Raw genomic sequence first — 21,390 nt, forward strand, 5'->3', positions numbered from 1 at the left:
TCCTTTCTCATGTGTCTTTGGCCAGAGAGATTTCTGTCCTCAGTGATGGAAGTTTACCAATTCTGGATGTCAGGTATCCAAGAGGGACAACAGATGGCCAACTGAGAGTCTGGGGTCCAAAAATGCATTCAAGTTGAGCATGTCCATCATGTACCCTCCAGCTTACCAAGTGATAGCCAGCACCATAGGCCCTTTAAGTAGCGTCTAGAGACAAACTTCAACCAACACACCTTGTTAAAGGTTTGTGTGCTTTGGAGACAGTCAGAGGTTGTTAAATCTGGCTTCTGGAAGGCAAGTCTGGGAATTAGTAAAGTAAGGGCACTAGTAATGCCAACAGTCTCTCAAAGTGCCGGTGTTAATTACTTAAGTTCACAGAACAAGCCTGAGCCTTCAGATTCCCTTCTCCAGTGGCCTACATTCTCTGACTCCACATAAGGGGATAAGGGGGCAAAGGCACTATCAATGACACAAAACCAGTAAACCACCATTAGCTAGAGTCCCTGTCACCACCTCCAGCTCTGTAATGACCATTGATCCTGCTCACCTCATTGATGTCCTCCAATCATTCCACAGAGGATATCCTGTTCTTAGCCCATACCTCTGTGTACTTCTCAATTGCTCTCAAAACCAGGAATTCCTCACCTTTTGATCCCAAGGACTACACACATGTAAGTCATACAAGTGAGAATATAAACCATACCTGCTTCACAAGCTACTTTCTAAATACAGGGAGTGTTTTGGAGTTGCAATACAGATAAGTTAAAGCCAGACTCCTGTACTCACCATTTCCTTGCCAGCCATAATCTTCCAGGTAGAGGCAGCTAGTTTGGGAAAGCATGAAACCATGCCCAGGTTCTCTATCTATCTGAATCACATGTCAAAATGTACAGCTATAGACTGTCATGGAGGCACAGCCTGCAATGCCAGCAGCTGGGAGGTAGAGACCAGAAGATTGGGAATTCAACACCAATCTGGGTTACACATGACCATTTCTACAAAAAGGGGCGGGGCAGTTAACCATACTAAATCTTGAACTTGGGTTTCATTTACAATTTTCCCCTGCAAGAAAAATGCTGTGAACAAACATTAAAACATTAAGGGGCCAGTAAGATGGCTCAGTGGGTAAAGGTGCTGGCTCAAACCTGAATATATGAGTTTGATCCCTGGATGGTGCAAGAAATGAATGGGCTCACCCACAAGTTGTCCTCTGACCTATACCACACGGTCCAACTGTCTTAGTATGTAGGATTTAGTTACTAGAGGGAGTACAATTTGAAAATATAAGAATGTGCCAGGTGGTGGCAGCACACACCTTTAATCCCAGCACCGGGAGTTTGAAGCCAGCCTGGTCTACAAAGTGAGTTCCAGAACAGTCAGGACTACATAGAGAAACCCTGTCTTGAAAAACCAAAAAAAGAAGAGGAGGAGGGGGGAGGGGAGGGGGAGGAGGAGGAGGAGGAGGAGGAGGAGGAGGAGGAGAAGAAGAAGAAGAAGAAGAAGAAGAAGAAGAAGAAGAAGAAGAAGAAGAAGAAGGTGTAAGAAGAAGGTGTAAGAATGAAGATGGTAAGAGAGAGATCAAAGAGTTATCATTCTGGGGACAGCTGTGCAAGCTAGTTGATGTCTGGCTGCTAAACAGAGTTCTTCCATCTTTGTTAGCATCTACAAATTCTCACAATGTTGGGAGACCAAATCCTAAATCCTATAGATGGAACTATGAAAGTTCCTCTGTCCTTTCAGTACCCAGGGGTAGGCAAAACTGCAGCCTCTGGCTTCCATTGCTTAGAGCAGACTCCATAGATCTGCAGCTGTAACAGAAACAAGGCACATGCAGCAGGGAAGACAAGAACACACAAGCTTGCTCAACAGGTGTTTATTAAGGCTTGTATTCTCCTAGAGGACAGGTATCCGATGTTGTCCACGACTCCGTACAGGCAGTAACAGCTCGAGGAAGTGACACGTTCTAAATACAAGTCTAAATAATACAGCTTTAATGGTAACGGAGAGGGTCTTTTGGAGTAAATAGTTTTAGAAGGTATCTGCTCTCTAAGACAGTAAGGATCCTCTACAGTGGGCGCGTGCAGATTCAGTATGCGAGGGCGTCGGGCATGAGCACCACTTTCATGCTAACTCCAACTCCAGGTGGCAGTGAGCTCCTCCACGGCTCCTCATTCCACAAAACATGATAGCAAATTCGTTTTCTAAAGAATTTTTTGTTTTTGCTTTTTTTCACCCATTCAACAGGAAAAAAAAATTAGACACACAGTGAAATTTACAGTTGGCAGCAGCATCCATCACACTGCCTGTACTATCAGATCCTACATTTAAAGCTTAGCGTTACTGGTATAAAAACTTAAGACAGCATCAGGATTCTCAAGTGAAGAAAGAGGACGACTAAAAATGATCTGCGAACAACTAAGAATGTCACAATGCTGAACCAGACTTAAAACACCTTCTAGTTCCTTGCCACACAGCCCCAACCTCATGCAGTGGCAGATGGTGGCAAGGAGAGCTGGAGCACCGCTCTGTGTGGGCACTGAACTATGGACAGCTTCTCCATAGACAGCTGTGGTCACACCTGAAAATTAAAAGTTATCTGTCTAGTAGGAAACTCAAAAGGGCAGGTTAGCATTCTGATGGATACCACAGATAACAAAATGGCAAGCCACTTCAGTACTGTGAGGAGACGTCAACAGCACATGCTGAATGGGCTCTTTGTTTACTGTAAAGCAGTAGAGGGCAAGAAATATGAAATATCATATAGGGATATTAAATGACTGGATATAAGAGTAAGAACATAATTTCTGCCAAAATAAAAATATCTTTGGGATGTATTAGGTGCTTTGTTTTGAAGAATATTTATATTTTGCATTAGGTCAATCTGACTGATAAGCTGACAAACAAAATACTCCTTTATTAGTGAGTTCTACAATATTATAATACATAGAAAAATACAAATGAATGCAGATCCATCTGGCAAAAATGAACTACAAAGATAAAGATGCAACAATCAACCCCGCACGAGGACGACACTGGAGCTGACTCAGAGACAGCACCAAGCATACAGCTTTAAAACTCTGTTTTCAAAGTCAACCATTAACCAAAAACAAAATGGTTTGTCCTTATTGTTTGTTTCGATTCTGCCTTTCCTGCAAAAAGAAGAGAAGAGGTTAGCTCATGCAAGTAAAGGCACACAAAGGTGAGGCCTTTGGCCTGAGGCCACTTCATGGGTTGCAGCCAAAGATGGGGATGTGTGTTTGTTTGGTAATCCCTGTGGACCTGGTTCTGAACTACCAAGGAGCCTGGACCTACAGACCAGGACAGGGGTCACCATCTACATTCAAGCACCACACACTGTCTTATCCTCTCTCAAGAAGGCCCTCTGCACAGAAGGGATGGGGTTGTGTCTAATCATGTGTCCCCTAGCCACTCACCTCATGCCTCCCCTTACCCAACCCAGCCAGCTCTCCCTCATGTGCCAATTATGTTACTAAAGAAACATAGTAGAACTATGTAAAGCACCTGCACTCAAGGGGAGGACTGGCGTGCATAGGGCTAAAAGTAAGCTTCAAGTCAGGGCTAAGTAGAAGGGCAGGAAGACAAGGTAGATCCATCTAGTTAAAGCCCTTTGCACCAGCTCAAGTTCCCTCTGGCCTCCATAGCAGAATTGACTAAATCAGGGCGTAACTCCTCAATTGGGCTAACCCCTACTTCTACAGCCAGCTCCCCACACCCAGTATGCATGACACATTAATCTGAGACTTACATCCAACTCTTTCCTGCTGTTTGCTTGCCTGGTTTCTGATCAGTAGGTTTAGAAGCCACCTTGTCTTTCCTAACAATGCAGCATCTAAATTCAGCCCATGACAAAGAGTGTCTTCTGATACAAGGAGCATGCACTACACCCACACACCAAGCACCATGTTCTGTCCTAACCCTTCTAAGACCCTCTGTAAAGCAGTCATATTGCCTGCCTGCCTGCCTCTATGCCTCTGCTCCCCGCCACACACACACCATTCCCATTCTCCCTCATGTGCCACCACTGTCATTCATGTTACTGGAGAAAGAGCATAAATAATCTAGAGGTTAAAGGTTGGGTTCTTAGTATGGTCATCCTAGGTGTGTACTAAGAGAAAGCTGCTAGCCAAGTACCCACACAGTTTGCTCAGTTTGGATTGTTTGTTTTGAAACAGGGTTTCACATACCTAAGGCTGACCTTGAACTATTGATCTTCCTGCCCAAACCTCCTAAGCATTGAAATCACAGGTATGTGTCACCGCACCTAACTACACTCAAGAGTATCTGAGTAACACCTGTACTTTTCTTTGGGGCTAAGCTGGACCCAGGCACAGAGAAGACTACTAACCAAAGTCCAAAGTGAGGCCTTGCCACTGTGAGTGTTCCTCTCACACACTCCTCTGTGTGGCTCCAATCTCAAGGAAGTGGCAAAGCACCTAGATCAATCAGTAGGTGGATTACTACTAAGAATTTGTATCCCTCTAGCATGAAGTGTGATGAGGAAAATTCAAGCAGAAGCCTGTCTCCCCTGAGGCTGCTAGTAAAGCATCTAAAGGAGGCTCCTTCAAGCCTTCAGTCCTACCAATGGCTACAAAGTCTACCATCAGCTCTTTAAAGAAGTAACATTACTCATAAACTTTATTGAGAGGGGCATTGCTGAAAGAGGAAGTACAAGTCATCCTTAGAGGCTCTGCAAACACTCTCTACCCAGTCTCCAAAGTCAAAGACTGATCAGCTAAATGTGTATGTGACATATCCCTGAGGCCTGTCAGACTAGGGTCAGAATATTGTATTTCCAGCCAGTAGATATTATGCAGAATACCCAACTGTCACTATTTTAAATATCCTAAGAAAAGCCTGTTTATAGATTAAACAAAACTGTATAGGGATGGCAAGGTGATTCAGTAGGTTAGGACATGTGCTGCTAAGCCTAACAACCTGGGTTTGATTCCCAGGACCCACACGACAAAAGGAATGAACCAACCCCCATTATTTTACACACACACCCCACACACAAATGTGTAAAATGTAGTTAAGTAAAAATAAATTTAAATTAAAAAAAAAAAAAAATCAAGGTATCTATGACCCTGTCTCAAAAACAAGACAACAACAAAAACCAACGTACTCAGCACCCAGTGCTTAAGAGACAGAGGCAGATAGATCTCTGTGAGTCCAAGACTAGCCAGAGCTATACAGCGAGATCCTGTCTTGGGGGGAAGGGGGGAGAACCCAAGTTATTAGAACCAAGGCCAGCCTGGTCTACAAAGTGAGTTCCAGAGGAGCCAGAACTACACAGAGAAATCATGTCTCGAAAAATGAAAGAGAGAGAGAGAGAGAGAGAGAGAGAGAGAGAGAGAAGCATATTTTCATATTTATAGCTTGACAGGAAACTCTGAAAGGGAAAATGAAATTGTTAACTATGTTTTGCTTTCTAAACATCAGATGTTACTTAGAAGTGGTGAGGTCTAACTGTTAATGATGAATATAAGATGGTCTGTCCTCAGGTAAGGAGAACCTGGGAGTAGGGGGGTTGTCTCCAGGGGCCTCAAGCATTTTGCAGGCACATCTTAGCCCAGAGGGAGAAGAAGCTCTTCACTCTTTATCCTACTTCACTCTTGTTTTTTTGAGACAGGGAACTCACAGAGAGATCCATCTACCTCTGCCTCCTGAGTGCTGGGATTACAGGTGTGTGCCACCATGACCGGCTTCCCACTTAATTCTTAAGATGAAATGGCATTCCTCAGCAGCCCAGACTCAATCCCAAGACACCTGAGATTCCAACTCCTAGATAAACCAATAGCCCAGCCTCCTGGGAGGCAGCTGGCATAAGGCACAGCAAAAGAATGAATCATCTAAGGACCGTCCCACAACTGGGTAAAGAGATGCTTGAAATTTCACTAGAATAATTTTTCAAAAATCAGACTATTCATTTGTCTTCTTCAATAACAAAATTTAACATTCAACTCCATGGATAAAAAGCTTTGTGGCTGGGCTGTCACAGTTTGGGTGAGAGTCACCAGTCCTCCCTAAGATGCTCTTCAGGATGACCTCTAGTATACTTCAAAAGGTGTAAGGACCACCAGGGGTCCTGACCAAATGCCAATAGCTTGTTATCCCTGCAGGTCACTCAAAAGGCTTATAAGACCACAGAGTTAACCAGAGATCTGACAGACACTGCTGTCTAAGAAGCAAGTTTATAATTTAAGTTTTAAGATGGTAGAATTAGGGATTAACACTGCTTTTGCCAAGTACTGGGTTTGGTTCCCAGCACCCACATCAGGAAGTTCACAACCACCTCTAACTTTAGTTCAAGGGGATCTGACACCCTTTTCTCACTTCTGCAAGCACCTGCACATGTGATGCAACTCACAAAGGCTTAACAAAATTACTTAACAAAATTCAGGTGTACAGTTAAAAAAAAAAAGATATTAGAATTTTCTAAGACACAACCAGATAAGGGGCAGAATTTTATCCCTAAGCTTAGCACCAATCTCCAAGACCTAGTATATTTTTTAAAGAACTGAATGTTCTTTTGTTTTGTTTATTGAGATTTACTTCTATAGACTACATGAGTACAGTTCCCTCAGAGGCCAGAAGAGGGTGTCAGATCCCACAGGACAGGAGTCTCAGTTGTTAGCTGTCATATGAGTGCTGAGAACTAAACCCAAGTGGTATGGAATAGCAGTCTATACTCTTAATCGCTAAACCATCTCTCTAGCCCCACCCACTGCATTTTAATGGAACTCTAAAGATTCAGTAAAGGAAAACTGAGCATAAACACATGTGTACACAAATAGAGAGCCACTACATAAAAGGGCCAATAGCTAGCTACTACATAAAAGGACCTAAGTTTCATTCACTATTCCTGTTTTAATGCAGGCAGATGCTGCATTAACAATACTGTGCTAAGACAGTGGTCCCAGATGGTCTGATTTATCGATGTCCCAGGGATCTTTGGTTTGTTTTAATTTTTTTTGTGTGTGCATTGGTGTTTTGCCACAGGTGTCAAGTCCCCTGGAACTGGAGCTATGCACAGTTGTGAGCTGCCACATGGGTGCTGGGAATTGAACCTGGGTCCTCTGGAAGAGCAGTCAGGGCTCTTAACCACTGAGCCATCTCCCCAGCCCCCTGGCATCTTTGGTGTGTGTGTGTGTGTGTGTGTGTGTGTGTGTGTGTGTGTGTGTAATGATGCTAGCAGAACAAAGTCACTAGCAACCCATTTCTAAGTATGTTACTGTTAAGAAATGCCTGTTATTTTATACCTAAAAAGCTAAACCTATATAATTTCAGTTATGGAAATAAATGTTATTCCTTTCTTAATGCTTTATCAATACTTGGGATGAGGGTTAACTTAATGGTACTATCAGCAGCATTACCACCTGGGCTTCTCTACACTTTGCTCACATAAGCAAGACATCTAACTCAGAGAACAAAAGATTGGAAGCCAATCCAATGATTACCAGCCCATGCTGACTGACATTTCATGAAAAAAAGGAGAATCTCAGGATGAATGCTCTTGGGTAATAAAAGCTTCATAATACATATTGAGACCATTTGTCTCATTTCTGAAAACCATTTCTGTTCTGAAGAGCAAATGGCCTCACATCAGTTAGGACCATTCCCAGCTAAATGGACCTAGCCATATAACCATAATCATTAACTATAAAACATCTGGATCCCAAGTCTGCTTCCCTCCCTACTTCCCCCATTCTAAGTACTTAAATGATGTGGGTTGAAGCTTCCCCAAACTTCAGGCCTTTGAGTTCCTATAAGGAAACAGAAAATGATCTTTAGGCCCAGAGTTTCTAACTGCTATATGGCAGTGTTCAAACATGAATGCTTGGGCAGGAGGGACATTAAGGCACAGCAATGCCTACTACTACATGGGCAGTCTCCTTGGCCTTCCTGGCGCCACATGAACACCAATTTCTAAGAGTGACTGGAGAGAAGCTAGAAAGAACCAAGATCATATTCAGAAGAAGCTTCCCTGAATTCTGTTCTTAAGTATGTACACACTGGTTCAGATTACCATGTCTCATAATAGGAAAGTGACAGATTTTTATTGACATCTACTCAAACATTATACCACTGGCTCATCCCAGTGATGTTATAGCTAAGTTAAGAGGTAACACTTGTACTGTCTCAGACTGCTCTAAGACTAGCTGGGAACATATCACTGGACCATCAACAGACTGCCCATTACACTCCAGCTTGCTGTGCAGGTCACCTGGCATGCAGACAGACACCTGCTTAACAGGTGCCTAAAGACAACTTACCTTGCGCACCACCTCCTCTTCCTCCTGGCGCTTCTCATAATGAGAAAAGTCGTCAAAAATGGAGGTTGTGTGCTTATAGGAAGCAATAATTTTCAGCACTTGTTTTGCTTTTTCTAAGGGTACCTCCTGTGTATCACGGGAGTTTGTGACAGGTTTGTTGTCATTATTCTCAAGTCTGATGTGCCGCAGTTGGTTATTGGGTACATCCTTGACAAAAATCCACTTCACGTCAAACTTCCCCTTCCATTTGTCCTGGGACCAGACTCCAGCACTGGTGCCATAGTCCACAGGGGACTTCATCTCTGCTACCCCACAGAAATGTCCACTCCCATTGACACTAAAGAGCAGGTAAACGGGCCCCTTGCTGCTCATGGAGCGGAAGGCGCCATCCAGGCGCTTGTTGCCATGTTCAGTGCTACACCAGATGGAGTACTTGATGGAGCGGTGGATGTCGTCCTCAGAATAGCTCTTGATGATGAACACCCGCCCACTCTTAAGATTCCAGTCGAACTCTTTAGGGTTATAGCTGTGGGCAGCTTTCAGTTTCTCCAGGACAGGGTGGGATTCTACACTTGGGGCAGAAGTAGGCTGGGCATTTCCAACAGAGTTACTATCATTGTTGGCCACTCCACTCTGCCCAAATGCTGCATTTCTATTTCGAGGAGCCACCCAGCGGGGTTGAAGTGGCTGCTGAGGGCTCTGATACTGTGGCTGGACCAAGGGTGGGGGCTGAACAGGGAGAGGCTGAGCTACCTGCTGGGGCTGTGGGGCAGCCTGGGGGGATGGTGTCTGCTGGGGGGCCGAGGCCTTAGGAACAGGGCCTTTGTTATCCCAAGTACCTATGTCCATGTTATGTTTTATAGGTGGAGGCGGCAATGCACCTCCCACTATTGGCCCACTCTTTGTTTTCATCTTAGGCTGCGGTTTTGCAGGCTTGCTGGCAATGGCTGCCCATGAAGTTGGTTTTGAAACTGGCATGTTTACATTTGTCCCACCATTGCCAGAAAGGACACCAGTCAGTGCCACACTGTTGACAACTGAACCCACCGTCTTAACTGCAGAGGTGGTAACATCCCCAATCTTCAGGCCAACCATGCCCTGCTCCAGACTGTTCATCCCAGGGGCCTTGTTGAGGGTATCACTGTGAAAACCTGTCTGCCCATCAACAACTGTGCCACCAAGGGAGCTTGGTGGGTAGGTGTAACTGCTCCCATAGGCTGAGCTCTGAGTCTGCTGTCCCTGAGAACCACTTGTCCCCCATGCTGAGAATGCAGGGTTTTCAGGGAAAAAATTAAATCTGTGCTGGTAAATGTTGTTCCCCAGACCCCCAGGCTGCCCAAAAACAGCATCATGCATGAAGTGATGGTCTCCATTACTAAGTTGTCCATAGGTAGTGAGATATGGGATGGGAGGGTCCCCTGCAGTGGACCATGGTGCCTCACTGAGGGAGTAAGGAAATCCAATGGATGGTGGATAGTAGCTGGACAGGTAAGGATCATTCATCGAGGGGTAACTGTTACTCTGTAAAAACAAAATAGGTGATAAGTTAGATTCCTGTCATATAGTCCATTTATGCCAACCACCTCACACAGGCAGAGCAGAAATAAGCCTAATATAGCACAGGATTATTTTTCCTAAAAGAAAGCTATGGTTACCAATGTCCAAACAAAAGTCAGACCCAGAAAATTTGGTAACAAATGCAACCCAAGCCTCGCTGGGTAGTGGTGGCCCATGCCTCTAATCCCAGCACTCAAGAGGCAGAGGCAGGCGGATCTCTGAGTTTGAGGCCAGCCTGGTCTACAGTGAGTTCTAGGACAGCCAAGGCTACAGAGAAACCCTGTCTCAAAAATCAAAATATAAAGCCTCCTTTGTATTTGAACTCAGGTGAAATGACCCAGCCAAACCATCCTTTTGCTTTCACCATCAGAGGAATCCAACCCAGGCCTGCAACAGTAATTTTTATAAATGAACACTGATATCAGAGCAAAGCATGAGGACAACTTTAACAGTGCACTGAGATGGCTCTGACAGTCAACTAGGACCAGCACTGGCCCTACTGACACACCTGGGCATTGGTATTCAAGGTCACCCCTCAAGACCCTTTTCTATACAACATTCCTGACAGCTACCCCAGCTGGGGTTTTCTAAGGGTTTGTCCTTCACATTTCATGGTTTCCTGGGCACACTCATGGGTGCTCAGAGGAGAACACGAGCTCCCTGGCTGGTTCCAACACATTTGCCAATATCAAGTCCTTGGAGTTTAAGAATCCTGCTATGAGTCTTCCTAAGTCCTAACTATCTGCAGAAGGAGCTTCTGAGAATGGCTTTAAGGGATAGGGTACAGGGCAGAATGATATGAGAGAGAATGCTTCACCATTTTGACCTTTCTATACCTCTAAGGAGTTAACTAAGCTGCAGGTGTAGACTTGGGAGTTGGCAGCTTTAGGATAACATGTCTTTGGAGACACTTAGCTGAGGCTTGGTCAAAATCAGGCCCTATCCACACACGGTCCACAGGTACCATAGTAGAGTTGCTTTAGGCTCAATTTCAGTTTTTACTTCAACCCTACTAACAGACCAGTTTCTATTACCTCCATTGTATTTCTTTTCAATCTTTGAAAGTGAAGCATCAGTGAGGTAAATGAAGATACCTTCCTAGAGTGGCAACCTGTGCTCAGGTGGACATGTCTAGTGAAGTAAGAAAGTTCTACTTGGCACCACACCATTTCACTTAACATGAAGTAACTATCTCCCTGTTAATGAAAACTTTTAGCAACTACAAATGGGTCATCATAAATATTCTATAAACATGAAAAAATTTTGAGTTCATCTTCTCTTGAAAGGATTTCAGTGATTCTGGCTCCTCCATTGCAACCTCCTGTTGTGTGCCTCCTCCCAGCACTCTTCAAAGGAGCTTGAACAGCAGGGCCAGGAGGAGGAAATCAATGAGGTCTGGGTAGAAAAAGCCTTCCTGTGAGGCAATCATACAGATTCCTTTCATGGATACAAAGGAAGCCTGGCCCATCTCAGTAACGACTTTAATGAATGAGAAAGGCAAATAGAAGGGAAGATAGTGGTATGTCATTCTAACCCACTAGGCATCAAACCAACAGAGAAACAGCAATAAGGATTCAGAAAAGATGCTAGAGTCACTCTGACTTATACTTAAGCCTTACCTGAGACTGACACAATTTAGGATTATGATCCATCACATTCAGCATAAGCCATCCAAAGAACAGACATAGCACTCAGGTCACAAACAGAGCTACACAAACAGGACACCATATACTCAACACAAGAGATGGCCCCCACTAATCCCCAGCCTGTACTGCTGAAATGCTACTTGAATACAGTAGATTCAAGCACAACATGTCCCTAACATCCCACCCCAGATCCTAAAATTGTGCTTCTTTCAGATCCTTACACAAGATCCTAGGTAACTTTCTCTGCAAAAAATCATCCCACCTCAAGACAAGGGTGGGATGATTCAACTAAAAATGTACATGTAGAAATACACATGTAGGACAGAGGCAGCGAAGCAACAGAGAAGAGAAGCAGTCAAAGGCTCAGAAGGCACAGCTGTGGGAGACCTCATTGCCTGAGTTGTCAGATGGAGGATGGAATAAGCAATGATAAAATTAAACCCCACAGAAAAGGTAAAATCACAGATAAAAAGGCCATTGTTTACTGAAGTCTCCTGAAAAGTGCTGCAGGTATCCAGAAGGTTGCCCAAACACTGAGCCATACCCTCCCTCTCCCTTTGAACCAGTAGCCTCACCTCTCCTAATTCTCTCTATCCTGAGAGGCCATAAGAACTGTGAAACTGTACTTTAGCCCAATCCCAGTTTTTAATCTCAACCCCACTGACAGACATATTCCTATTACATCTATATTTCCTTTCAATTTCTGAATGTGAAGCATCAGGCTACTTTGTGTGAAGCTATCTCAACCAGGACAGTTTACGCAGAGGAAACCTGTAGCCGCTGTTTCCAGAACTCTGTAAGCCAGGCTGAATGCCAGCCAGTTCATGATATACACTTTTCCTGGGAAGGAAGTGGTTCCCATCAGTCTTTAGTATATGCTGCCTGTTCTAGTCTAGATATGTAACAACTTATTTCAAATATACCCTGGAAATACACTGGGGCTACTAGTAAAGCATGCAGAGTCTGTCTAAGTCCTCCACCTTCTTCTGTAAGGCCAGGCACAAGCTTGGGTTTACATTCACTTGTAAATGCCCCAGGCAAGACAGTCTCTTCTGGCTTGGTGGCTCCACAGGGTAGTCTAAGCTACCAGTAAGAAGTGGTTTATCAGAGACACAGCTGAATAAACTAAGTTACACAAGCAAAACCAAAAGTTGTTCTTTACATATAAACACCTCTGAGTAAGAACACTTGGGTTCCCACAGCTCTTACCAGACTACTGGGTAGTGCCATATCTAAGACTTTTAATCAAAGCCTGGGTACAACAGACCACACAAGGGAGGCAAACACATCTTCCAGGCAAAGCCAGAGGTCACTGACAGATGACAATACAACTTAGAACTCTTAGGTCTCTTCCTCCTGATAACTGGGAAAATTAGATAAACAAAATAGATATTCCGAAGAATTAAAGAGAATTTAAATGACCATGGCTGTGATCCCTAGGTTATTCGGAAACAATAAAGTATAATAAAGCCTTAAATCTGTTCTAGAATTAAGAGCTTTAAAAAAAAATTCCAAGTTTAATTAAGAACTTAAGGAGTTGGGGATTTAGCTCAGTGGTAGAGTGCTTGCCTAGCAAACACAAGGCCCTGGGTTCGGTCCTCAGCTCTGGCAAAAAAATAAAAAATTCAAGTTTAATTACCTTAAATGAGAGGGATGAGGGATGGGGATGGGGACACACACACACACAACAACAACTCTGAATGAGTAGAACACTTCCTCTGCCCTTTTTCTGAGAAGGAAAGAATTCTGAGACCATCTAAACAATAAGGTGACTGACACTGGAAGGAGATGTAGGACAGTCTCTTCCAAGCCCAGCAGATCATCTCTGGAATATGCTGAGACAACATGCACTTCACTGAATCAAATCAATTATGTGAAAGGAAAGCATTGAGGGCAAAGCTGAAAAGTGACCAAGTGACTAGGACTCCTGGGAACTGATCTGTCAATCAGCAGGACATTTGTTTCAGAAGATAACCACAGACAGAGGAAATTTTAGAGAAAAACCTGAACAACACTACACACTGATTCAGCTAGGCACTTTCTTCGTCTTTCTTCAAGGCTGATCCTGATCCTTCTGAGACTAAAATGTCAGTCCTTTATCTGGCTGATCAACATTCAGTTTCTGATAAGGAATTTCTTCATCTGTTTAATCAATTTACCAAGGAGCAAGTAAAGACCCACTGCATCCTTTCACTGCCTCTCTGGGAAGCTGTAGTGGCCACTGGACTTTTTAAGGAAACTTAACCACAAAAATCTAAGTCAGACACATGCTTGATAGCCAGGCACATATGTGCTAATCCTGAGCCTACAAGAACTGCCTAGACATGGCAGTAACCCAAGTATCAAGTTTCTCCCAGATCTTCACAAACAACAGAGGCTGCATATGCCCTAACAATAACAAGGCACAGCATTATTTAACTTCACTCTGGGCTGCAGGTGAAAACACACACACACACACACACACACACACACACACACACACACACACACACACAAAAAGCCTGATTTAAACAAACAAACAAAACCTTGGTGACTGGGTAGGCTCAATTTTCAAGATAAGCTAAGAACTCCCAAGGCCAGCAGTTCCTCACAAATGAATACAGAGGTACAAATTTCAATGTGGCCACATGAAACAACACAAGTGACAGTGTCTATCAAGCATTTTGAACCATCTTTGGGCACAAGGATGTACTATATATAGAAAGCAGGGAGGCAGATGGCATTTTGGCCCCAAATGGAGAAACAAGCAACATGAAAGACATAAGACACCTGAAGAATGACTGAAGGCTCCAGCTTCTCCAAACAGGTAAATGGCCATCATGCTGGTCCTCAGCTGTTTCATTCTTAAGCCTGAAAGCTTCCTGTGCTGCTACTTCCTACCTACCTCTTAATAAAGTTGGGCATTTCTAGAAAATCTGCCATCAGGAACACACATTTACTCTTAATGTGCTGGTTAAGTACTTTGCTAAAAGTACACATCTGAACACACAGATACCAAAGAGCCACTTTAAAGCTATTCACTGGGTGTGCTACCTTGAAGAATGTTCCTTTTCATGGCTTCTGCAAGAGAAGACTGCAATGCCATGCAACTGACAGCAGGGGGCGGAGGGAATCAAGTCCACTTTTTAAAAAACCCTCCATGAGTCCCTACTTTATAAAAACACATTTCAAATGTAGTAAAGCAACCCTAGTTCCTTGTTTTAGTTAATATTCGGTACATACCACTACTAAGAAAACCAGGAAATACAATATTCAAAAGAATAGGTTTGTTTAACTTCTTGTCCTTGCCATGGCCAACAGCCCATGACTAAAGCCAACTCAGCTCTGCAACTCCATACTGCCCAGATATTCAGAGGCAACAAACAATACACAACCCTGTAGGTTAAGGCTCCTTCAGACTCTTGGGCTTCTGATACGATGACTGCAGTGGGAAGGAAGATGGAGAAAAGTTGTAAAATGCTCTAAGTTGATCTAGAAGGGGCAGATAAGGAGAAAAATAAAATAAAATAACAAGGCAGGTAATCCATTTCCTTCCAGTACAAGGACCAGGCAAAATCTTGCTTTACTCTAAATATGCAGCATGCATTTAAAAGTAGCAGCCACTATTGTTAAACCTAAATTTCAAATTGCCTATGGTTTTTTGTTTTTTTGTTTTGAGACAGGTCTCACTACACAGTCCTGTCTGGCCTTGAACTCAGAGATCCAACTGCCTCTACCTTTGAGTACGGGGATTAAAAAGTGTGTACCACTATGCCTAGCTTGCCAATGGCTTTTAACCAAGGCAGTTCTGTTGCCAGAAGACTTCTTGCAGACAATTTTTGTGGGAAGCTAATTAGGGAATCTAGTGGGTGGAAGGGACGAAGGATAACAACTGGTGATCCTACAGTGCAGGGAAGAGTCAAAACAATGCTCTGGCATAAAATGCCCATGGACCTAGTAGGTCAGGGGAAAGAGAGGACATGAAGGTGGAAGAGGCATGCTGGGGAATGTTGAGACTGCTTTGATCAAAGTGTGAGACTGCTATGTACATATGAAATATTCAAAGGATAAATACAAAAAATATTTTTTAATTGTCTGGGGCTACAGAGATGGCTCAGAGGTTGAGACTTGCTGCTCTTACAGAGGACCACAGTTCAGTTGCCAGCACCTATATAGGCATCTCCAGATGATCTAACAACCTCTTCTAGACTACCAGGTTACCTGTGCATGTGCACACACCCATGCTCAAGCCCCCCCACACACACTTGATTGCCACCCAAGCATTAGGACCAGAGTTTGAGTCCCCCCAAACCCATGTAAATGCCAGGTGAGTGTGGTGGCCTACTTGTAAAGATAGGAGATTCCCAAAGCAATTGAGACTTAGCCACATTGGCAAGCTCTGGGTTTAAGAGACCCTGAATCACTGAAGAAGGTAGAAAGATGATAGGACATTAACATCAGGCCTGTACGTGCATTCGATCCCCGACCACCTCACCTCAACAGACACACACCTGTGCCCGTTTTATATACATACACATGAAAATGAAAGGGGGAAGGTGTTTTTATGGTGCCAAAGGTAAGAAATCCTGAAATACCTGAGAACACAGGCCCTTGAAGCTTGCTGTAACATATCGGTACTCTGAGTGCTTTACACACCCTTTCTAATACCAATCTTCCAACAATCCTAAAAGCAGTTCTATTACTCTTTTTCATACAACAGGAAACTAAGGTTCAGGGAAGGTAAGTCACCTGATGCACAGAAAAGGAAGGGGTCTGTTGCACTATCTACTGATCTACTCTCCTAGATCCTAACTCCAACTCTCCAGAGACAAAATGAACACGGCACAAAGCTTCAGGGAACCACATACTCCTTTACAACATAAAAAAAGCGCTCTATCCGCAGCCCACAAGTGCTGAAGGTCAACTAGAAGTCTGCCTGTATCCAACTTTAGTGGGGTGCCGTTCCACAGGAAGAAAACTATTTTTATCACTCAGGCCCCAGGCCTAGCAGAAAGACCTGCTCAAATAAACTCTTCAAGACTGATCATTTTTAATACTTTCTAGCCTACCTCTTTCATGTATAGGGTAGAAAAATAGAAATATGATAGTAAAGGTGTTACAAAGAAAATTATTTAAAAAAACAAAAAATATACTAATAAAATAAACTCACCGGATTGGACTGTCCAGAAAGGTAGGGCTCAAAGTCATTGTCATGAACTGTATCCTTCTGATGCAAAGAACCATTTTGTACTAGAACAAGAAGTTGCAAAATATTATCTTCAGGCATTAAAAAATTACTTTTTTTGTTGTTGTTGTTGTTTTTTGAGACAGAGTTTCTCTGTGTAGCTTTGGCACCCTTCCTGGAACTCACTCTGTAGCCCACCCAGGCTCGCCTCAAACTCACAGAGATCTGCTGGAATTAAAAAAGGCATGCACTGCCACCACCGCCCAGCCAAAAAATTACTTTTAAGCATGGGAACCTTAGTAAAGTCTATTTTCAAATTTTAGTAGATATAATCTTATTTCAAAATGGGCACATTCTCGAGAGCTGATGTTTGCATGCCTAATTAGACTGGCATTACACAACTTTCCATAAATTAAATTATATTTTATAAAGATATAATCATAATTTGGTCGGGTCATTTTAAAATAAATGGCAAGAAACTTATAGCCAGACTTCTGAGGGCCTTGTGATGCCCCGCCCTGACCTCAGAGGTAGGGACTGAACCCAGGGCTTCCAGATATGCCTGCAAATGCTCTACCACTAACCCCCAGCTAATGAAATCTACAGGGTCTCAGAAGATCTATGCCAGGCACACTGAGGCACATGCTCTAAGAGCCCAGTCATGCATGGAGACCGGAAGAGGGCAGGATGCTCAGTTGGAAAGGGCTGTAACCCAAGCTCACTCTCATCTGATTGTCCACTTACTTTCCACTGTTACAGTGCACAGCCAGGAAAGGAAAGGAATGGTAAATAAAGTGTTGGGCCTTTTCCAACCTTAAAACACGATGAACCATATTTGGTTACACCCAAGTAACAACAACATACACTGGTTAAAAATTTAGTGTCACTTTGCAAGACTGAGTTTTGGGAATTTATTACAGGCCAGAATATCACAGATGACAATAACCTTACAATGACTGTAACTTAGGGTGGAGGGCAGAGCCTACGAGGCCCAAAGGCTAGCTGACTCTACCCAAGAGCTGTCCACTACCTAGCAACAGACGACCATCTTTCAGCCCTCTAACCTCTGAGAGGATGTCTTATCACCATTTCCTTCCCCACCAGGTAACTGTTCTTGCAGAGTAAAGATGGAAGGGCTTAACTACTCCTGGTACGCTTTTTTTCTAGTCCCCCTTCAATCTGTCAAATATCCCGGAAATGGAAAGTTTCATCTCCTCTGAATTGACGGAGGAAACTAAGTTTCCGATTCCAGCAAGGTTGATGGACTTTCTCTTGTCCACGCAGACTGACAAGCTGCCCAGTTTTCCTCCAAAGCCGACTTCCCGGAACTCTCCTCACCTTTATTATCTTGTCCTTTTGTTCTCTGCGTCGCCGCAGGTCAGGATATGCGGGTGGACACCACCCAGTCCGGGAAAGGAAACACAAAAGTTACTATCCGCAGAATGCTCCACAGAGGGCGATACGACCCCGGCCCGGCCTCCAGCTCTCGCATACTTTGACCACGGCCAGGCCCAGCGGGCCCCGACGTCGGAACCCATAACTCCGGCCCGGCCTGGTATCCAGGTCCTCGGCCCGGAGACCCAAGCCCTGACCCGGCCTCTCGGTTCCCGGCCCGGACCCCGCACCCCCAGCCCAGCCTCCTGGTCCCCAGCGCAGCCCAGACCACAACCTCTGTCCACGACTTGGCCTCGTGACCGTAGTCCCGAGAAGCCCCTACCTGGGGGTCCACGCTGGTGGCCGACATGCTTCATGAAAAGCGCGGCGCGGGACCGGGGCGCCGCCGGCTCGGGCCTCCCGCGAGGCCGGGCCTGTCACGCCGCGCGCGGCCCCGGGCCCCGCCGCCAATTCTGCGGGCGCGGCCGGGCGCGGCGGCAGCTGTGGGCACGCGGGCCGGAACAGCAGGCGATAGCTGGAGATAGCGGACAAGCTGAGGGGTAGCCAACTCGAATGGCGGCCGCGGCGGCGGGGACGAGGCTGCGCGACGTCAGCGCGCGGGGCAGGCCGGGAGCGCCGTCGAGTCGCCACCATTGCGCCTGCGCGTCTTCTCTCCTCGCCCAGAATTTCGCGCTTGGGACTCAGTCTGGCGCTGAAGGGGCGGGGCCGGGCGGAGAGGGGTGGGGCGAGTCGGGGAGTCACGTGGGGCTCCTGGGGCGGTGCCTATTGAGGGCGAGGTGGGTGGCTGTGGCTAAGCTACACCTGTTCCAGGGGGCTAGAGTTTTGCCGGTGTTGTGCAGGCTTCTCTGGCTGCCCTGCAACAATCTGGGCTTAAGAGGGGAGTGCCAGTATATGACCAGTGTTCGCGTTAGATTCTGAACCCGATTCCATCACCCAAAGGAAAAAACAAGGGGCCTTTGAGGAAGGCTAGACAGCCCCCTTTGGGCTCCAGATTCGTGGAGAAAACTCAGCTCATTTTTCACTCCTCAAAGAGTCCCCAACAAAGAACTCACCCCACTAGACATTCACTTTCAGGCAGGCTCTTTGGTCACTGTTTACCCCCCCCCCCCCCCCCACAAACCCTCCTCCCTTTTACCCCACAGCAGATATCACTTTCATTAAAAAGGTTTATTCGAGGGCTGGAGCAATGGCTCAGTGGTTAAGACTAAGTGCTGTTCTTACAGAGGACCCACATGGTGGCTCACAATTGCCTGTAACTCCAGTCCTAGGGATTGCAAAACTCTCTTTCTGGCATTGGATGTGCCATGATGCACTTGGTGCACATACAGACAAGCAGGCACAACCACATATAAAATAAAACAAATCTGTCAAATGTAATTTTTAAACGATATATTAACTTTTATTTTCTGTGTATGTGTGTTTCCACTGCTTGTATGTAAGTGTGCCTGGTGCTCAGGGAGGCCAGAAGAGGGTGCCAGATACTCTGGAACTGGAGTTACAGATGGTTCTGACCCCAAATTTGTGCTGAGAATTGAACCTGGATCCTCTAAAAGAGCAGCAAGTGATCTTAAGCCCTGAGCCATCTCTTCAGCCCCTTTAAAATATTTTTTAATTTTATGTTTATGAGTGTTTTGCTTGTATGTATGTATGTGCACTATGTATATGCCTGGTGCCTGTGGAGGTCACAAAAGCTGTCTGATTACCTGGAACTGGAGTGACAGGCAATTATGGGCCATCACCTGAGTGTTGGGAACCAAACATTGGTCCTCAACAAGACCATTGCTAGGCACCAACATCAAGATGCACCTACCCATCCCTTCCAGGGAGTGTTTGGTCCCTGGCTTTGCTGGAGGAAATGTTCTAGCCTCCAATACATGTCATTAATAGAAGAACACAAGAGGGAGGCACCTCTGGGTCAATCACTGGTTTGAGGGGCACATCTATTGGCCATTTTATAGATGCTAGATGTCCCTCAAAGAGGCCGTGTTGAAGTCTCCAGTTAGGATAGCTGAAGGATGGGGTCCAGAGCCTATAAGCCATGTATTCAAATGACACCTGGCTGGAACAAGCCTTTGCTGTGTGCTGGGTTCAGCTCACTCAAAAATTGCCCTAGGAGGGCCAGCAGTGAAGACACCTGTCCATGCAGAAAGCAACAGCTGCTCAAATGCAGCAGTGCCCATCCCTTCTCTATGAATGCCTTCTTGGGAATGAGCAACCCCCCTATAGCAGACCTCCTTCTGAATACCCTGTCCTTCCATACTTTCTGGGGTGTCTAGTTTGTCTTCCAGGAAAACCACCTTGTGATCTTGGGGCTCCTTCTGTCTTCTGCCGCTCAACAGCAACTTTGAGAAGCTCCTATGACTCACAGCTCCTCTCTTTAAATGTCCATTAGTAACTTATCAAAAGGCATTAGTTGATCACCTACTTCATCCATGGGATATACAGAGTACTGGGGTGCCATTGGTCCCGACCCTTGTAGCTTCCTGTGGAGGGAGGCTTACACAGTCTTGCTCAGCCTCATTGTACACTGACTACCCACCAGAAGTTCACAGGCATGGGGACAGAAAATGAGCCTGGTGCTTCAACCTAGACACAAAAAGGATGGTTTAACTAAGCCACCATAAATCAGACCCATGATTTGGCAGGCAGCCAGGGACAGGGAGGAATGAGGAGAGAGGAAGTCTCTGGATTGGTCTCTAGAGTGTTCCTTAGCTAGAATCTAGGTGAGTGGGTGCTGACTGGCTCGGGGTTCTCTTGGAACAGCAGCAACCAGAACATAGACACGTACCTAAGGTCAGCTCCCTATATCAGGGGCCACTCTTGCATCCAGGGCTGAATGCAGGTGCTTGGGCTAGCATGTGGCAGATGCATCATGTAGCCCACCTCTCAAAAGCTAAGCAGTTCTGTGGTCCTGAACCAGAAAGCAAGCCTCCAAGAAGTTAAAGCAAATGCCAGGGCACAACAAGCCAATCTGAACTTCAACTGACTCATGAACTTTGGCCCCTGTCCAACCCTTGTCTCTTTTCCATCTACACAGTACCTAAAGACCCGCAGTCTAACTTGGACCAGAAACCTACCATCCACGGAGGCTGCCATAGCCTATTGGCTGCTTCTGTGTTTCCAGGAATTGTGGCTGACTTATGACACTATGGCTGTGCTTGTCTGTTCCCCAGGATAGTACCAGATGGCCTAGGATCCAAACATCTCCAGGATATCAGCTTTAACGCTGAGGAAGAACAAGCAAGTATGTGGTACTCTAGAATCATATAAGCCTCACGCCTTGACCTTAAGTAATGAAACACAGACTGCTGTAAGAGGCATATTCATTCAACTCATG

At 45.2% G+C, this 21,390-nt stretch overlaps 1 protein-coding gene across 1 annotated transcript; it reads right to left on the reverse strand.

Moving 5' to 3' along the window:
* Positions 1-1,855: 1,855 nt before the first annotated feature.
* Positions 1,856-18,666, reverse strand: Ythdf1 (YTH N6-methyladenosine RNA binding protein 1). Its single transcript, XM_036184416.1, has 5 exons — positions 18,376-18,666; positions 17,997-18,021; positions 16,644-16,723; positions 8,292-9,812; positions 1,856-3,146 (listed from the first exon to the last, which is right to left on the reverse strand). The coding sequence occupies exons 1-5, from the start codon at positions 18,400-18,402 to the stop codon at positions 3,120-3,122; spliced, it is 1,680 nt and encodes a 559-aa protein (XP_036040309.1). The 5' UTR covers positions 18,403-18,666; the 3' UTR covers positions 1,856-3,119.
* Between the last annotated feature and the right edge of the window lie 2,724 nt (positions 18,667-21,390).

This window comes from Onychomys torridus, chromosome 4, assembly GCF_903995425.1.
Source record: "Onychomys torridus chromosome 4, mOncTor1.1, whole genome shotgun sequence".
In the NCBI taxonomy this organism is placed as follows: domain Eukaryota; kingdom Metazoa; phylum Chordata; class Mammalia; order Rodentia; family Cricetidae; genus Onychomys; species Onychomys torridus.